A 20,319-nucleotide genomic window follows, 5' to 3' on the forward strand; every position below is an offset into this window, starting at 1 on the left:
CGTTTGTCCACACTCTCGACATCGTGGCGGGAAGTGGAGTTAAACTGCCTCCCGCCGTGCGATGTGGCGCTCAAGTAGCACTTATACCACCCACCCACCCACGCTCTCGAGTGCATCCTTCCACCCCCTCCACGCTGCAGGGCAACCATAAGCGGAGACGTAATGTACGCGCGGTATGCGCAGGCGATGGCTTTAATGCGGTTCCATTGCGATTCCCACACCTGAATACAGATTCATTCCTCATATTTGCTCAAATTCAGATTTTCTTTCATAGAATACATGTATTGATGCTAAAAAGAAAGGTTACAAGCAAGCAAAAAGTAGAAAATTTAAAGATAATTATTTAAAAAAAACAATAATTTTTCATACTGTAACCCTTCATAACCATCATAAAGCCATCTTCATTTAACCTTCGTGATTTCACTTCAATAACGTGAATTATTTGTGTAAAAAAATAGCATGGTGACTCGATTAGGTTAAATTTTTATCATTATTCGTCAGGCATAACGAACTTTATATCATTTTATGCCTGCACAGTATTATCTAATGGCTATAATCAAGATTATTTTCTATGACCAGATTACATTACCATTGGATGGTTTCCAGCACATTATCCTAATGATTCCATATTTTTTATAGGCATTAGATGAAGTAAATTCACTACAGCATGCTTAGGATTTTTTTAAAAAAGGAAATTTCTTCGTTTTTTTGTAGAACCTTCATAATGGATGTCAATAAACATAACTGGACGCAGAGCGATGGACCTTTTTGATACCAAGTGGAAGGTAATACGATGTGATTGAAGAATACATAAGACAATGGGATGGAAAAGTGGTTTAATTCATGAACTAGTCTCTTGAGATCATTCTAATATGATATTAATTACACCGATTATAAATGAAAAATAGCATCTTCTGCCTCTAAAAGTTGAGAATTATTTCTTCCATTTCAGCTGAAAACCCTCTTACAGGCATTAAAAAATTCCATACTTGAGGAATTTGTTTTTGTAATACAGGATGATGATTAGAGGAACGGAAGATACATTATTTATCTCATGCTAAGCGTGGTTTGATAATATTATGGCCGAACTATAGAGGTTTTACGAAATAATTTATTTTATTCTCATGATTTTTTCTGCAAGATAAACTTACAGAGCCGCAATTTTAAAGGAGTTTTTTTCTTTCGGAAAAGGTGCTTACATAAATATTCATTAATAAAATTTTAAGGTGGATAGTTACCTCGATATTCATCGCTCCTAATGCTTTGGGATTTAAACTGGAATCTTTTAAAATCTTTCTAATGGAATATTTACTTTTTGTCAAAGCCAATTTTTAATTTTCCGCCAATTCTATCTTATTGAACACCATACACACTTTTAAAAACAAATATCTTACAAACAATACGAAGAATAGAACCTGGAAACAACGTGAGCATACATTAAGAACTCAGTGAGTAATACACAAAATAAATATTATCAACTTCGTTTTGTTAAACAACCTCTTAATACCTTGAGAGTATGTTACTAGCTGCGCAGTTTTAATGCTAGCAACTGGGGCATTTTTAGGTTGCCAGTGGAATTTGGATTACACGCCAGAGCGGGTTGCCAGAACAATTTGGTTGAAGCGTTTAAGTTGCACTTAAAACCCCCTCATCACACACACTTTCTCAACCAAAAGTGGGGTTAGATATATCATGTCCGGTACGCTGGCGAGCACTAAAGGTGTCACGGAACGCAATCGGACGCTGAGTGATGCTCCCGGTCAATTTTTTACGTCAGGCGGACGGCGATATAATGAGACTAAAGAATGAACGTGACCGTTGGGTAAAAAAAACAACGACTGGATTATTAACGACCCCATGTTTTGATACAAAGAAGGGGAGCCGTAATGCGGAAATTCATCCCGGTGAACGAGCATCAATGAGGACGAAATACGGGCCCGTTTTTTTTTCTCAGATAAAAAACATGCAATACACCGAGCATTGAAAAAAATATCACTCCCAATTCATGCATTTGTTATTAGTTGCACACCGGAAGGGAAATTTTTATTCAGGATGATCCGCCAAATGATATTTTTCCGCCTAATTTCATGAATCCGCTTGAAATAGAACAGGAAGGTGCTTCAATGTTACAATAGTAATCAATTGTAACGAATTCAGCACATAAAATCTCTAATCCGGGTCGAATGACCGAAGCGATGGAATTGAAACGTTACCTCGGAGCACACGAATTAGCACATTTTGAGCATCAAGAGGGACAAAATCAATTTAAGATTTTAATTACATAAAATGAAGCTGCAGCTATGCCAAGTGGCTGTAGAATTGATATGATCGCTCAATCTTTAGATGAAATATTAGAAAAGAGTAATTTTATGCGTCGCGATAATTATTAAGCTGTGACGACCCAGTGGAAATGTGTGATTGTTGCCTTGAATTGGAAAAGTATTTCAAGACACACACGACGACGTCATCTTTTTCTCACTTGCGGCGAGGCAAGGCAAGGAAAACATTTAATTACTTTTTTAAAATTAATATTATTTAAGGCAAACAGATTTTGCACATAGACAATTTTCGAAGCTATGATAATGTTTATAGAAAAAATCATGTAAATATAGATTATTTCCTTACTAAAATTTACAAAATTTTCACCAAGGAGTATAGTCTCCCGAATAATATATACTCATTATCGTCGTATCATTATCATTATCGTCGACATTAGAGAATTCTAATGAAGGATTTAGAACCCGAGCTATACGATTTTCGCCACTGGATACAATCTACGTTAAACTATGACCGGGAGAAATTAGAACTAAACGCGCAAAAAGAGGTAGCAACTCTCATAAAAGTGAAAAATTAATTAGCTGGCAGTGTAAACAGGAGACCTCAAGATTAATTCAAAGAGGGGTAAAAATAACAAAAAAGAAGAAGAAATCCTTTCAGGATGAGTTGGGCATCCTTCATGCAAGACGCTCTTTCGGAAAGGTTTCATTGCACAAACCCCTTCTTCCAAAATTTAGAAATTTCAGCCCCAAGATAATGCCAAAAAATAAAGGTATGTTGAATTTAATTTTGGCAAAAATGATGTGTTCAATTTTTATGCCTCGTTAAGCAAAGTAAAAAAACAGAATGATCCCAGACAGGTAAGCTTTCATTTGATATGCACAATTTGGAAAACGCATATTACTCATTGTAGACTAAAGAACGGAACCAGTACAAATCAAAGGAAAATAGGAATAACAACGGTGACCTTATTCATTGACTAAAGCAAACTATCAACTTTCGTATATTTTTGCGACAGTGCTGAAATTATGAAGAGACAAATTGTCATCAATACGACAACGACATACTGTAAATGACACATAAATAAAAAATTCGACATATATGTATCACCTGAGCTAACCGGAATTTGACTTGGACATTCCCAATTCTTTTCAGGCATGTGGTGCAAGTGACTGTGCCAATATCTGTGTATCTTTTGCCCAATGTCTTCGGAAAGATACTAATCACTTACGAAATAACAAGAAAGAGAAAATAATATAATTTTATCATGAAATTTTAAAATTTCATTAAAACACCTCATAAAGCACAATACTATTTAGAACAACCATTCAGGTATACCTAAGGGGTACCTATATTCTAATTTACTGCTTAATTTATTGGGTGAATGTATTTTGCAATTTATGAATAGGTAGAATAAATATTATTATTTTTATTGTTATATATGCTATTGCAACGACAGGTAAGTGTTTATTTTTTAAACTCAAGGTCAAAGACGTATATTACGAGCCAAGAACTAGTGCCAAAAGGGGCAAAAAATAAATGATAAGTCCTAGTTTCGGATTTTAATTGTCATTAATTAAAATTGGCCTAGTTGAAGCTTAAATTAATGCGTGGGCAAGAGTAAAATGAGGAAAGAGTACCAAGACGCACAGTTCGAAGTATCTCAACAAACATTAGAATAATGCCTCTTTCCCAGCTCGCACATTTCGTCTACTTGTCAGCTGAAGAAGACATGGACTCTAGAAATTAAGGTGAGAGGCAAGTAGTCGTCTTGCATAGAAGAGGAAATTTGCAGGAATTCCTGAGGGAATGAGGGTACGTGGGCGAGTGAGAAATTGAATTCTGACTCGAAAAGCACGCGAGGGAGAAAACATAAAGATAAGAAGTAACGACTGAAGGAAAATGGAAGGAAGACAAAAATGCTTGAGTAGAGTAAAAGAAACTAAAAAAAACATAGTATGGTTGAACCTTTATGAAAAAAACTCCCCCAGCGCGAACTTTAAAATTGAAATTCCTCCGTGAAATACCAGCTTGATAGAATTTTTTTTTCGCATAGGCCAAATGCTCAAAGGAAGGGAACAAAAAAGATGCACCTCTGTAAAAAAAGACTATAGTGAAGGCACGTTTGAAGAGAAAAAGGTGAGCTGAGATAGAATCTAGTGCAAAGAAAGCCTTTTTATATCATGATATTTGAACTGAGGCTTGGATTTTGACGCTCTCATACGTCCTGAAATAATGTGCGCGTTATAGTAAAAAATATGACATACCTACTAAGCGAAAAATGTCTCTTAAATATGTTTTGGCCACCATGCGTGCCCCACAGCTTAAAATTACACCTAAAAATAAAATTTACGCTAGATTTACTTGGATACGCACTTAAAATACTCTTTTAACATCCAATATTCCTATTAACAAAAATATTCAAGTTTGGTAATGAATTAACTCTCAGAAACGTTACATATTAACTTTCATTTTATTAAAATGTTGATTGCTAGATGCCATTTACTGATCACTGTACCATAACATTCATGTAGAAAAAGGCAATAATACTTAGCCATAAATATAATCTTGCTTAAAATGGATGGAGTAGGCATTACGGCATAAAAACGCTAGATCTTCATAACGAGAACACCAATCTTGGAGAAGAAAGATTTCGTGCTTTCCCGGCGAATAGACTTAGTGAAGAGTTCTCGGGATCGCCACTGGGTCATAAACTCCATAACTCACAATGCCGTAACTCCAGAACTGCCAATCAGAGCGTGCCGCTGACGACAGCCAATCAGCAGTCACCTGACCACCAGAGTGACTGTACATAAGCAAGTTAATATTCTCACTCGACACTCACAACCCTGAGGACGATGACCGAGTCGGACATCGAAACGTCGGCAGTTATGGAGTCCCTGACCCGGTGGCGATCCCGAGAACTCTTCACTAAACCAATTTTGGAGTTTCCCGAATATTTTCATACAACTCGTGCGATGACTTATCTAGGCAACGCAATACTGGAGCACATGTAAAATTGCAATTACCTCTATTACATTTTGGCCAATAAATATCCTAATTAAAGTATGTTTATACAGTCTGCGGAGTAGGTACTCATAAGACGCACAACATAAACATTGACACCATGAAGGTGAACTACCATTTTGGTTGTACTCATTGCCGCGGGGTAATTTTCGTCTTTTGGTTTATTTTAAGTAAGAAGAACGATATAAAAATTTCCTCAGATAAAAGGTTTCTAAATATTTTTTGCATATAGCATACGTAAATTCGATATTCATTTACTTTTCTACACCTTAAAAATGTAAATCTTCCTTTCAGCCATTAAAAAATTCATAAAATGGTTAACATTTAATTTTAAATAGCTATTTTTAGTGCGAAGATGTCGTTCTCTCTATAAAAATACAATGAAATGCACCAATCAAATATTTTCTCGTGACAAGATGAAGTAGAAGACCGTTACACCGTTCTCATAGTTTTTCACGTGTTCATCTTCACTCTCTCGACCGCAGCAGCTAAACTTTTAGGTTTAAACAATGTTCAATATATGACAAAGCTCCGGTAGAATTTCGCACAAATGCTTAAAATTCAGCGTTTTACTTTTTTGCGCCGATAGCGGTCACTGAAAAACATTGTAGAGAAGAGAACATGAGATAGAAGCAGTAAGAAGTGGTGGGAAATATAACTCTTTGAAAAGTTCTGAATGCCTTGAATCGGGTATTCTCTTCGGATGAGGAATATAATATTGCTTGCTCATGTTCTGGAAAAAAATCGAAGCTACGCGTAGGTACCAAAAATATTACGTATACCAAATTTGCATTCATAAAGGCAGCAAAGATTCAAATCCTGAGCTCAAAATATTTCCCAAAAGGACGAAAAAATGTCATTTCCCTATTTCCAAGCATCCATCCAATACGCTTTTCAAAAGGATTTGACAGAGAGAACCAGTCAACTCTCGCTCATTCGACCGAAGGCAAAAAAAAAGTGCCCAACGACCTATTTCAGGAAGACGAGAGACGACTTAAGCAATCACGACAAAAGGGCAAGGTCTGCGTTTTCCGGAACGAATGGAAGCGCTTCAAACGGAGAATTTATCATCTCCAGAGGAATTCGTTTCATTTGGGCGAGGTTTACGTCGGATCCGGCAAAAGGGACACTTGAATGGGTTTCAAAATAACCTTAACGACAACATATCACTGCAGTGCGGATGCCGCTTATTCTCGGTAGGTTGGAATAATTGGACATCTTCTATATATCATTTTAATTAAAAGATCAACCTACTGCTTGATAATTGAGTCGTCTAATTTCAACATTTATTTACACTCAAATATGTTTTATATTTACTGTAAAAATTACATTTACCCTTTTTACTACTTACAATTAGTACTATTGGACGCTTTAAAAATAAAAATTATAAAGACTGTAATACGAGCACCTTCATGTCACACAGTTAGAGTGCACGTATATTTATTTCAATCGTTCCGAGAACAGCTCACTGAGGCCTTTTACATCGTAAGCTGTTACAATACCTAACAAATGTGCTTGCCCTGATTAGGGGCGGCGACTTTTCTAAGCGGGGCCCGAGTACCCAACCTCCGGTTTGGCAGGCGAGGACTCCATCCTACCGCCGCCACCAAATATTTGACCGGCAATCTATTGGACGTTTGATTTTGATTTTCAGTGAAACCAAGCACACACATTCAAAATATACTACTTCAGCCAAATTTGTACTACCCGGTGATAAACATGCGTCAACGTTGACATATTTATCATTTATTATTAAGTGTATGCCTGAAGTTATTTTGTGCGAGAAAGAACATTTCCGGCTCAATTTATTCCAAAGTTCCAAGTAGCTAATTAAAAACTTTCACCACTTAACACTTAGTGTGCTACAGGCGTAACATCACTCCACGTGAAATCCTTCGATTTTTGTTATGGGCATTACATTACGCCATCCATATTTTGAAAAATCGTTGTTTGCCATCATTTAAAAAAGTGGTAAACATCTAAACAAACAAATGAAGATAACCGGAGCAAAATTCATTCTTTAAAATTATTCCTAACACCTATTCCACGCATTAAAGGTCGGTTGTTAAGAAATAACACAAACGTTTTGAAAATAGTCAGCACTGGGCCACAGACTTACACTACTAAGGTCATCACGGTAGGTGTTAAATGTTTAAAGAAAAGGCGAAAAAAGTTTTCAGACCTTTTGATACGTAGTCCATGTATGCGCACAGCTATTCACGTATCATTTTACATATTTATATGACCCAATTATTGTGAATATTTAGTAGCTACAACTATGTAAGAACTTGATCCCCCCGGGATTTCAAATCGATCGAACGGACGCATACTGCACTCAACTTTTCGCTGATAGGCAAACAAGGTCAATTGGGAAGAAGGGGAAATAAGGTGGGGAGGAATGGAAACAGAAGAAATCTGAGGGGTGGGGGTCTGAAGATAGAGGGAGGCCATTAGATTCCAGGGACGTGCCTACATTTGCATGCAAGTGGTGGACCATTAAGAGGCTTCAATCCTCGAGCAGACACTCGCCAGGGACCGTGGGAATCCTTTCATCGGAGGAAATATAAATGAATACAATACAGGGGGCTCATATTGGAACATTTAGTTACCTCTGTATCCCTTATTGAGGTGGGACCGAAACCAATGGGGGACGGCGATTGAGAAAAGTCACAATTCCAATTCTAGCATCTTAATTTTGATATATTCCAACCAAGAGAGCGCAAGGAAAAATATATGCAATCACCATCAAGGAAAAAGAAAAAAAGTCTGGAATCAATTTTGCCGTTCACTCAGATAACAATCAAACAGAAAAAGTTATTCGTCCTATCTTTGAATAAAGACAAACTGTATTTTACGAACTGTATGTGTGTTACAAATCATGTGACAAAAAATGCTTTGAAAAGTTAACTTTGTACTCTTAAAATAGGGCTAAAAATAAAATAATATTCTTATGAAAAGGTATTATTGGCTCAATTCCTCTTCACAATACAAAATAATTTCATCGGAAATCACTACAAAAGATTGAAAACTTGGTTAGAAATGTTCCCTTTCAGAGAGTAATTTTTCTAGCTCGGAAAAAAACAACCCGTAAATGCGGAAATAAATATTACATGACCAGCTCAAATAATGAGTACTAGAAACATCCTTTGAAAGAAATGAAAAAATGTATGGACATTTTCCATGCCAATTTTGGCACGTTACTTCGGCAGATTACTAAAAATACATTCCATGATTTTCTGGTAGCAAATCATAAGAAAACCATCATATAAGCATCAGTATACGTTAATTAGTACTAATGCATATGAATTTTAACGCATCATTCTAGTTGAAATTTATTTGGAACCGTATGCTAGTAAAAACATAAATGGCATAGAATGGATTCCATTTTTATCACCACATAGTTTGCATACCTTTGCAGCTTAAAATATTCCTGCAAGGAAATAATAATTAATTTTCAATACCAACCTTTAAGCAAGACTCTATGAACTCTTCTATCGTTATCACTCCGTCTTGGTTGAGGTCCAGTTTCTTGAATACCCGATCCACCTGTTCTCTTGCCTTCCTGTCCTCCTCCACCTGAAGAAAACAGACACCGGTTCAAGGTTGACATTTCTACCATGAAAGATACCTACCTTAAAGGCATATTAAAGGTAGAAATACTATGTTTGAACTATGAGCATAAACATTCTTTTAGTACAAACGGTCAGATACACTGAACTCAGTCAATTTCAAATTAAAATATAGGTGATTATTTATCAGAAAGGGACACATTGAGTTTTATTATAACATCCCGCGGGCGAGAGAGAGAGAGATAGAGATAGGCACGAAAGAAACATTAATTTTTTTGCGACACGCATTCTAAGGTGTTTTCTAGGGTCGCTCATTGTTATAATGGTTCTCTCAGGAAACATAAGATACATAGTATGTATAAAGGGTGGTTTTAGGATTTTTTTATGGGGGGTCTGATCGAAAAGAGGGGTAAGTTTGTATCTTTTGAATGGTGAAGCAGATCGATTGTTGACGAGGTCACATTGTCGGAATTCATTGTAATAAGATGTAAACAGCTGTAGTAATATACAACATTTTATTCGCTCAACCTGTTTCAACTTTAACACGTATTTATCAAGTGCTGTCTCTTGACACTTGACAGTTAAAATAGTGTGGAAAATTACTACACCTGTTTGTACATTACAGGTAAGGAACGGATTAGCTATATAAGAATTGAAAGATTAGCTGTTTATAGAATGGAGTGGGTAGCTGCGTCAAACCTATCTTAAGATTGATTATGACTCTGATCAAGAACTGCTTGTCAACTATGGTGCACTAACAAGAGCAGACAGAATGATGCGCCAAAGGCGCTTGAAAAATTGTCCCGGCAGCTAATTAGGCCACCACTACCAATTTTGTCAAAAAATAATTAAAATAAAATGACTTTTGCTTTCGTGGCTAGTGTAATATACTGTTTATGAGAAAAGGAAGCATAACAAACAATTGAATGTTCGTAATTTGAACAACTAAACCTATGAAAAAAATAAAAAAACAATAAATGGAACAATAAAATTGAAGAATGGCGTAACTATTTTTTTATTTTTAATTCCCATAACAGCTTTTTTATTTTTTGATATTTTCAATTTTTTATTTTTTGCGGGTTTTGAAAACATTTTTGAATTATTTCTTAAAGTTTTTTTTGACGTATCTTATCTTTTTTAGAGGCTTTAAAATATTACAAATGAGATGGATTAATTTGTTGTTACACTTGATAGAACGTAGGTTTCCGCGGCGATGGTTTGATCTCTCCATTTCATCAGGGTTTTTTTCCGCGTCAGCTTGTTTGTAGACAACAGTTTCGACCTGAAGACGCTGGCAGGATAGCCAGCGAAACTGCTGTCTACAAACAAGCTGACGCGGAAGAAAACCCTGAAGAAATGTTGTCATACTTGTTGGACCCCTCACCTGGTGCGCTCTCCGTCCCATGAGTTCGTGTATCGCCAGCACGACGTCACTCAGCTCCGATCTCGTGATGCACCCATCGCCGTTGATGTCATACATTTTGAACGTCCACCGCAACTTCTCGTAGATGGAGCCACGGAGGAGGGTCGAGAGCGTTACCAGCAGGTCCTGTAATTGGAGAAAACGAAACGCAAAACATTAGATTTGGGATAAATTAATTACGTTCAAGCACTCCATGAAACAAGCAACTTAAGCCTGAATCACACGATCATTTTTTTCGTCGCGAAAATTGATCACTATCGCGATCACTTTTCCCGTCGCGAAAAGCGATCGCTCTAGTGATCATTTTTCTGAATCACACGGTCCCTCCCGCCGTCGGCTTTCGCATCACTTTCAATATCACACATCGTTTTCATGGACCCGCACAACGAAAATATACAGCGTGTTTGTTTATCTATGTCGTTCCCACAATTGTCAAACATTGCGCTGCAATCGCTCCATACGGGCATTGGTTCCGATTGGCTGATATGAGGTTTTAGGGACGGTTTTAGCGACGGAAAAAGCGACCGTACGAGTGATGAAAAATAGCGATGGGAATCCTCATTGCGATCGCGAAAAACAATTACCGGCGACGATCATTTGCGTGTGATCACTCTAGTGATCGCGATAGTGATCACTTTTTGCGACGAAAAAAATGAACGCGTGATCCAGGCTTAAATAGCAGTTGCATAAAAGAGTGCATAGATACACCACGGGTTCGCCATGGTAAATTCATTTGACTTATGAATTAATTGCGTTTTTGAGACGACAACACTCTCCGTGAATTTTAGATTCACTCTGCGATTCAGTCGGAGGTTCAACAACGAGGAAGATGACTTGGTGGTGTAGCTGGCAACCCATAATAACCCAGCGTTGCTTCTAAATATTACCAATGAGTACATTTTCAGCTCTATTCAGGAAAGATTTAAACTACGTGTTCTTTTGTGATGTAAAGTTTAATAGAAAAATATGTAGCTGCCACAATAATCATGATTGATAAGAACATTTTTACATTTTTAAAATGAGATGTCTTGAAATGCAATTTCTCCTAGAAGCAGCTGTGAGTTAGAGAGGGTTAGCTGGCAATCGGCAGATCCGGGTTCGAACCCTATCTAATGCTAATGATTCTTTTTTGTGGGGAATTTAATCCTTGGTGTTCATTAAATTAGATACCACACTGACTCCGTGCTCAAACCCGAAGGCAAGATTGGGAAGGCAATGGGTAAAGATCAACCCTTTTCTAGTCCGTAATTGTGATCTACTAAGTTCCTTCGTATTTTTATGGTGAATTGGAATAGGCAATGCAGTCTCTCTAGCCTGTTCACAACTACTTATCTATTCTAAGAATATCGGACAATGGAAAATCGAGCGGCTAAATATAAAATGGACGATCCACATTCGTTTTCTAAATTTTCGGTAAAAAACGTGGAAACGCGCTTAAAGAAATAAAAGTGGAGAATTTTCGCAATATGTACGATACTTCGACATATATTAGCAAGATATGGGAAAAATAGGTAGGTACCAAAAGTTTATGCCATCTTAATTTAGTACGTACCCAAGAATGAGCTTTCGGCACACGACTGTCCCATATACAGCACCTTTACATGCCACCCAGTATTACGAGGGTTTTCACTAGGGGTGCCAACAGGCTTCATCAGGGCCAGAAGGGATAGTGTTCAAACAGTACCACAAGCCTACCAGGCTACACGATCCTCATTTTACCACATAACCTCATTATACCAAAGAGAGACTAGGAATAATCCTCACGTTGAATCAAAGATTTCGGATATTACAAAACATATTTTTGCCTGGATTCAGCGATAAATTTAAGGTAAGCGCTCAAGTTCTGAGGTATCCTGCTACGCAACATACATACGGCCGTAGAAGGAGACAACCTTTTTGAATAACGTGGCAAGAAAAATTGTAAATGAAAAGAATAAAATCAGATCTGTTGCACTAATGAAGCTTTGCTACCTCGTTAAAGGTCTTTAACGAATATTTTTGGCTCATGGACCAACAGAAAAACGATTTTTACCTGTTCTCACTTAGATACAAAACACATCCTATACGAACGGTACCACAATTTTCATTTTCCACATGTATTCTCATATAAATAGATGGAAAATAAATTTACAAGGCTGTAAATGGGTATTAAGATCCATATTCAACAGGGAGGCAAGATTTTTACAGCTTTTCCAGAGACAGGCCTCGGAAAAAGTCAAGAATTAGGAATCCTGGTGTTTAGAATGATGAATTTCGAATTAATAATTTAACGCATCAAAAATCTGCAGCGATCTCCTTGATGCTGCAGAGAATCTTTATTTACAACTAAGCTTATATTAAAACGAAATGTGGGTATTTCATTTAGATAAAGACGATAAATTCATATCTTACAATTACCATCAAACTTCGAGAATAAAACCTATCTTTTTTCCAATAATGAAAACTTTTAATTCATAAGATTAAAATAATAAGAAGATCACACTAGCAGAGAAATAAAAATAAAAACATGAATAAGCTAGCAAAGATACGATGGAATACACAGGGGTCACAAAAAATAAATCAGGATTACTCCGATCTGTGTAGAATAGTCGAATTGGACATGCGTTGGACATGGACATTGGTTTATGCGCTACGGCTTGGTTTCATCAGGCATTCGGAGCAGCTGCGTCGAATAACATATATCCCTAGGAGATAAAAATATGACAAAATGCTTCCCACGAGTCCTTTGATCTTCCGGGCGCCGCGCTAAATCTGCTGTCAACTGCGATATCCACTAGCTCTCAATCGAAAAGCCACAGCGCTGAACGCGGAAAAAGGGAACACCATCCGATTGGCTCCCAGTATACGCATGCGATCACGTTCCAAAAAATTGTCACACTTTCTCCTTGTAACTTCCCCACGAATGCCCCTATCCCTTTCGGGAACACACAAAGCGATTGACGTTCTCGAATTTTGGTCCGCCCGCTACGACGAAAATACTTTCCCGATGTCTATTGGCTCCAGGCCAAGACAATGACACAAGTATATGCATACACACACACACACTCTCAGATAACACAGCAGTTGGAAATCTTGTTAGCATAACTCACAAATATTATCAAACCTCGAAAGTAAGAGTCAACACAGCAATTGAACCAGCCAATAATATTTGTATTCAGCTGCAAGTTAAAAAATGGTTTGCAATCCGCGATTCCCTATCCCATTGCTTTATTATCTACTTTATGGATTTGACCCGTTCAATAAATTCAATCGAGTGGTGCTATAAAGTGGACAAAAATTAAACCTGTGTCAGTGTAATTACCTTTAATATTATTCACTCGAAGTTAAGTCGACTTCATGTTGAGGTCACCTTGATAATGACTGTATAGTAGTCGAAACCCAAGGTAGGAATAATAATGTTTTTTTTTGGAACATTACAAACAATAAATGATTTATTTCGCATTCTGAACAAGACTTATTTTTCCCATATGTAAAGGTCTACTGTATTAGATTCAGATTATTAGAAGGATACACTAACAGAGAAATAAACAGAAAAACCTGAATAAGCTGGTAAATACACGGTGGAATACACCGAGGTCACCGAATAATAAATTAGGGCTACTCCGAATTTTGGTCAACGCGCTACGACGAAAATACTTTCCCGAAGTCTATTGGCTCTCGGCCAAGACAATGACACACGTACGTACACTCACAGGTTACACATCAGTTGGGAATCTTTCTCCGGTTCTTGTTAACAGCTTTGATCCGGCAGAGGAGAGCCGCTCAATAAACACAGACCGGATACCCGCTCACACACGCGGGCCTCTGAAGAGATACTACTCGAATGTTTGCTTTCAAAGCAAAAGAGAGTTGGTTTTAGATCAATCGTCCTAAGTGGTTCCGATTGTATTATTTCAGGCGGGAATCCGAAGAGGAAAAGCATGTAATTTTTTCCAGCCCTCTCTCCTGCGATACTGAAAGACAACGGCAGGCAGATTGTGAAAATTCGGCTGAAAACGCTTTCACAGATACGCGTAAATATTCGGTTTACAACAGCCTGAGTTTCTCGATAAAAAAATGCAAGCCATAAAAATGCACGTTTTATTTTGTTAGCCCAGCATTAAGATTCTTGAAACGTCTTATTTCCTTTAATGCTAGCGCGTTTTAACGCGTTCCTCTAACGTTGGCGAATATGTTTACCCTAATGGAATCGTACTCAAAAATTCTTCAGTCCTTTGCCTATTTTTATCAATAAAAAAATGTTGAGAAATAGATATATAAATGTATCAGCATTAATATATTTAGTATCCTAATTTTGCCATTGAATCTTTTTATATTAATATTAATATTACATATATTTTTTAATTTGATATTATAAAAAATCACAGATTTTCACTTAAGGGTTACCACAACACTAGAAACTGGGTGATTCTCATTTCAAAAGATTGATTCCAGCTCGTTTGTGATCCACAATGTAAGAAAAAAAGATATTTTTTGACATAAGATGTAATTTTCTGACACCCATTGTGGAAGAAAACTATGACCCAGGGCTAACTTAAACGCACACAATAACACTTAAAGAAGCTTGGTGGACCAGTGTTTTCCTTGGTCCACTCGTAACCCAAAATATTTTAAAATAAGAAAAAAATAAGTTTACCTTTCTCAGAAAGGCTCCGATTATTGCCATCCTAATTTCATAAAAAAATACATAGCATTATATTCTTACGATTGTCACTCCTGCGACTTCCATAAAACCGGATTCTGTGACAATTCTGTATTCCCCATGTCTATTTCCTAGGCAATTATCTTCTGGGTATGCTCAAGGTATTGATCTCTTGGCCTTCCTTGGAGGACTTTTCCACGAATATTTTCTTCCATCACGCCTTTCATATAATTAATCTATTTAATAAAATGAGCAATACTCCTAGCTGTGCTTTGGATAAAGGTACTGCAGAGCGCTTTTTATTCCTTTTCGGTATACTCCTTCGATTATCACCATAACCGTAGTTTAGTATTCAATATCATCCTTCACCCCTAGGCTTCGAGGGTTGGGTTCCGTTTACTTTTTCTAATAGACCATGCTTCTAAAATGATCATTTAGGAAAGATTGATGACGTAATGACCTCACTCTTCCATCTTCGGGACACTATTTCCGCCTGAGTATTCTTCTAGTGACCTCGTCTCATCTCTTTCTGCGCTCATCCATCGTCTACCCTCACCCAAACGAATTTTCTCTCCTCAAAGCATTCCATCTGTCGTCAATTATCACCTCCTCTGATCCTCTAGCAATCCTCCTCACGTTTTTATTTGTAACTGTTACAGACAAGGGAATCGAAAGATTCTGCACGAGGAGAAGGGAAGAATTGAAGACGGGAGACTAGAAAATCATGAAAGATAGACCACGTACTTGCATTAACGTGGGTCAATACTACGAGGTTGCCCATAAAGTAATGCACCATATTTTTTCTTTGCCATTTATTTACAGCACATTATAGGAATTACACACACGAAATAATGATGTTTCAGCTACACACCCTATTTTTTCACGTAATCTCCGTCCCTTTCTGATGCCATCAGCCAGCAATAAGCAAGGGCGGGTATGCCCTGGTGGTACCAACCCTTGTCCTGACCACGGAGACATTTCTACACTGCGTGAACCAACTTCTAGTCGTCCATTGTATGCTTTAACGGCCCAAACAAATGGAAGTCTGACGAAGCCAGGTAGGGTTGTGGAGTGGACGGTGTAACACTGTCCAACCCTGTTATGCAGTGTTATGCTATGTTCAGCAGTCCTCAAACTTGTGTGAAGCCGAGCGTTATCCTGTTGAATCAAAACATCTCCTGGGCTGGTATGGTACCGAAGTCACTGGAATCAATAACTTCCTCTGCTGATTGACCGATTTAGCGCCAACTGCCGAGTCTTAATGCGTATTTATCCGCAAATGGCAAAATCAGCTCGCGGCAACATGTCAGGTGTGACAGCCGCCGATGGTCCCCCTGCTGCAAATCTTGGAGCACCGCCGAATCACTTTCTGATGTCCTCGTTCTCTGAGCCCAGTGACTAAGTGTACTCCTGTTGACAGCATATGCTCCATAGACTCAGCGCAAACTTAATAAAAAATAAATAAACTCAAACAAAATTTCCCACAGTTTCTTTCTCTGCAATTATAAATTCAATGATGGCACGCTACTCGTTATGTACATAAATTACAGATGCCATTTTGAAAGGGTCCTGCAGCTACGCTATTTGTTGGAAGAGCCAGAAACTTTGCATGCGCATTTATGAAACTTCGGATAATATATACGTAACGTTTCAAATTCGCACCATTGCTGTTGGACGAGAAAACAATTGTGGCGCAATACTAACTGGGCAACACTCGTATCTCACCCTTAGTCATATTCGCAGACCGAGCGAATTGGGTTGGGACCAAGCATCAAAAACGTCAAGATAACTAGTATTAAAATGTATTATCACTCGCATTTTTTTCCAAGCACGCGCAAAAAACTTACTTTAGCTTTGCAACTGTTTGTATTAAATGACCACCCATGTGTCAGGAACTAAGTAATTTCTCGTAGTGGTGCGACGGAAGAATGATGTAGATAAAATCATACGGCGAGAAATTCAAAACAGCAGAATGAACAAAGAAAGGCAAGGGGAAGATCTGCATTATACGCAATATGACGAAAAGAAGATGAATAAACTAAAATTGTGTGATGACATTTGGAATGAGGAAAAAAGCGTATTTCGGAAAGGAGTTCGATTTGAGAAGGAAGAACAGAAAACCATTGTCAATTTTTGGTAGTGGAACAAGATAAATTATCCTTGAGTGGTCCTTTTCTTAATAACTGAAACACATGTTTCAGGTATTAAGAAAAGGACCACTGACATACCCATGGCCGATGCTAATGAAATTACATATTTTCTTCGCCTGGCCTTTTAGCTATCAAACTGTAGATTACAATTATTCATATTTAATTTTGCTTTACTTAAATAATTAATATTTAAGTAAATACTATTTAAATTTAATGATCATTCTTCTTCACAATTAAAAATATCAGAATTTCCTCTACAATTTGCGTGTATGGAAAAAGAATACTGATAGGAAGAAATGAGACAAATAATGTAGGCATGCAAAACAGTTAAAGCCAAAACGGTACAAGTGCACTTGGAAGGTATTTGGAATGAACAGAACTATGCATATTTTTGGAGATAATTAGCATCGGTTTTGATTTTTTCTAGAAATTGGTATTTTTAAAGGCACGAATCTAATTAATGGGGAAATTATTCGTTGAAATTATTCGGCCTTTCTAATATTTCAATGGTATCGCTGATCACAGTCCTCCGTCTTAGCCAACACTAAATTATTTTCTGACATTACTTTGCCCACAACGCTCGAGGCGTAATAATCAGCCTCCACTGACGCATACCATTGAAACCTTCGGGGGCGCCGACTTATAAAAAATATTGGGGGGGCCCATATCGGAGGTCTTGCCCCAGGAAGAGGTTAAATTGAAAGTGTGTCGCAGCACCGAAACACTATCATGATTCACACCACTTGATTCAGTTAACCTGCTTAACCTTATAACTATTTTTGTTTCAACACTCATTGCTGAATTTATTTTAAAAGGTAACTATCGTCAAGCATGGGAAATAAAAATCACCAATACATTTTTGTGATTTCAAAAAGCATAATATAACTTAATTATTTTCTAGAATTATTGAGGGGGCTCCGCCCCCCCCAAACAAATCTTTGAGGGGGCTCGGGCCCCTTGGAGTCGGCGCCACTGGAAACCTTCCCCATTAGCTTTTCCTTTTCAAATCAATCTAAGCATTAGAAAATCCACGAGGGGGTTGGAAAAATGAGAATATGTTGGATCATGCATTGCTCTATTGCCTGGTCTAGAAATTACCACACTTGACTCGATGCTCACGATTATTTTTCATCTCGACTCGAGAGCAAAAGGTACTATTCGCACATCCCTAAGAAACAATTCCAGCTCTGCCAATATAACATGATGGTAACACCAAAAGTAAATAATTTTTATTGGGGTACGTAATTCAAAATTGTACTTGGAAATTGTTTTATTGTTTTATTCGTTTAACAAATTATGGATAAAATATTTATCATTATTAATACATGCATTCATCCCATGTTTTCCCCTCACATTGCTCCACATCCTTCCCCAATATCTCTAAATTCCCATTCGACCCCATTGCTTTCCCTGCAATTCCTCTCAACCTCCCCACCCCCCTTATCGCTCTAAATGGAGCCAGCCTCTCTCTCTCTCTCCTTTGGCCGGAGGGGGTCATCCTATCATTCGTCTTAATGGAATGCACGCAATAGAGAAGGGAAGGAAGCCGATATGGGTTCGGGTTAAGAGGTCGGGGGAACTACTCGAGTAAGGAGATAGAAGAGAGCATTTGTCACCCTCCCACACACACACACAGTCCCGGCAATTGATTAAGCTCACCCTTAATGAAGCCGATAACTCCGATGTCCTTTTATTACCACGCCCCCCACCCCATTGAGGAACCCTTCCTCTACGGGATGAAGTGGTTGGTTTGGGAACGCGCCAAGTGTAACCTTGGAATGACCCCCACTTAAAGGCAAAGACACCTTAGCTCTCTCCATTCAGCAGAACGGAGCAATTGGAGCAATATCCGCGTTTGCGTGTCCTTTGATTTGGCGCCAAGGATAGCAGGGAAAGTCCTAAGTCTTGGATGTGCGACGTCAGTGGGAGCAACAGTTTTGGTGGACGGCTAACTGCTTTTCTACCCGATTTATTGACTTGCCGACCTCATTATTCCACGCAATTCGTTTTCAATAGTAAACATCACTTCTTTGGACAGCCCAAAGCTAAAATTACACACATTGAATAATAAGAATCCATGCAATGGGAACAAGTAAAACAATTTTTTATACCGCTGTATTTAGCAACATATTATTTAAATATGCGTTTTACCCTCCACTACTCGCCAATTCAGACGATTCATAAGTAGCATCTAAATCTATAAGTATGTGAAAGCAAAAAGATTTTTAAAGATAAAAAGGCTCAATGATTCAAGGAATACAACATAAAAATAACATGCGAAATGATTGAGGATATTTTGAGTGAAAGGAGTATAATCTTCAGAACATAAAAGAAAAATGAACATCACCCTAAAAGTCGCAGTTTCACTGCCAAGCGCATTGGTGATTAAAGCGCCTTAGAAACATAAAAAAGGGATAAAAATATTTAAAAAACTATAATTTTCACGCACCTCTGTCCCCGGTAGAGTGTTTATTTTTATTTTTCGGGCAGATTTTTTGCCATCAGACCTTTCCATTCCAAAATGTCGCGCTGAAGAATGAAAAATGCTCTGCATTTCTCAAATTGTAACCAACAAACTCCGTCCATTCCTGTCCACGACACGAACAATGGATTTTTTTTTCGCGAATACAACGAAATAGGTCGAAACCGCAAAGGCTTTGACTACGTCAATCGAAGCGGCCACGTTTCGACAATTATACAGAATGCAGAGACGGAGGTCACACCTCACGACAGACAGAACGGAGAGGAAAAAATGTGACGTGCCATGGAGCAAACGAACACTCTTTGAGGTCACCGTCGAAAAGGGAATGGACTTGTTCGCCACCTCCCTTCCTGTTTTGGAGAACTACGAACACGTTGCGCTCAGAAGTGGGAGGATATCCGAGGGCGATCGTAAAATGGAGAAATCCACCATGGAAAAGGCACAGAGAGTGGGCAAGGGAGAGGAGTATCATTGTCGGAAGGTGGCGAGGGGGAAGCCGGCGGAAAGTTTCGCATGGGCCTCGGCGCCGTGTCAATTAGACACAGTCCGATTAATTCAGGAGCAGTTAAAAACATGGCTTTATCCCGGCCCGTATTTCAGCTCGGAGAATTGCCCGGAAGCGCTGACAGCCAACAAAAAAATGTACGCGTACATATCTTCGAATGGATTGGCTAACAAAAACAAAATGAACTGGCTTAGGGCTCGCACTATCATTAAACTTAAAAAAAAAGATAAAAAAATACGAGGGC

The 20,319-nt window shown here is 38.1% G+C and overlaps 1 protein-coding gene across 1 annotated transcript in view; it reads right to left on the reverse strand.

Annotated features, from left to right (window-relative positions):
* The window catches only part of LOC124155738 (Kv channel-interacting protein 4), a 562,897-nt gene that overhangs the window by 52,801 nt on the left and 489,777 nt on the right, over positions 1-20,319 (reverse strand). Inside the window, exons 4-5 of the mRNA XM_046529806.1 lie at positions 10,258-10,422; positions 8,770-8,880 (exon numbers count right to left, since the gene is read on the reverse strand). Of these exons, the coding sequence (XP_046385762.1) occupies positions 8,770-8,880; positions 10,258-10,422 (276 nt within the window). The remainder of the gene's footprint in view (positions 1-8,769; positions 8,881-10,257; positions 10,423-20,319) is intronic.

The sequence above is a fragment of the Ischnura elegans genome, chromosome 3, assembly GCF_921293095.1.
Source record: "Ischnura elegans chromosome 3, ioIscEleg1.1, whole genome shotgun sequence".
NCBI classification, from domain to species: domain Eukaryota; kingdom Metazoa; phylum Arthropoda; class Insecta; order Odonata; family Coenagrionidae; genus Ischnura; species Ischnura elegans.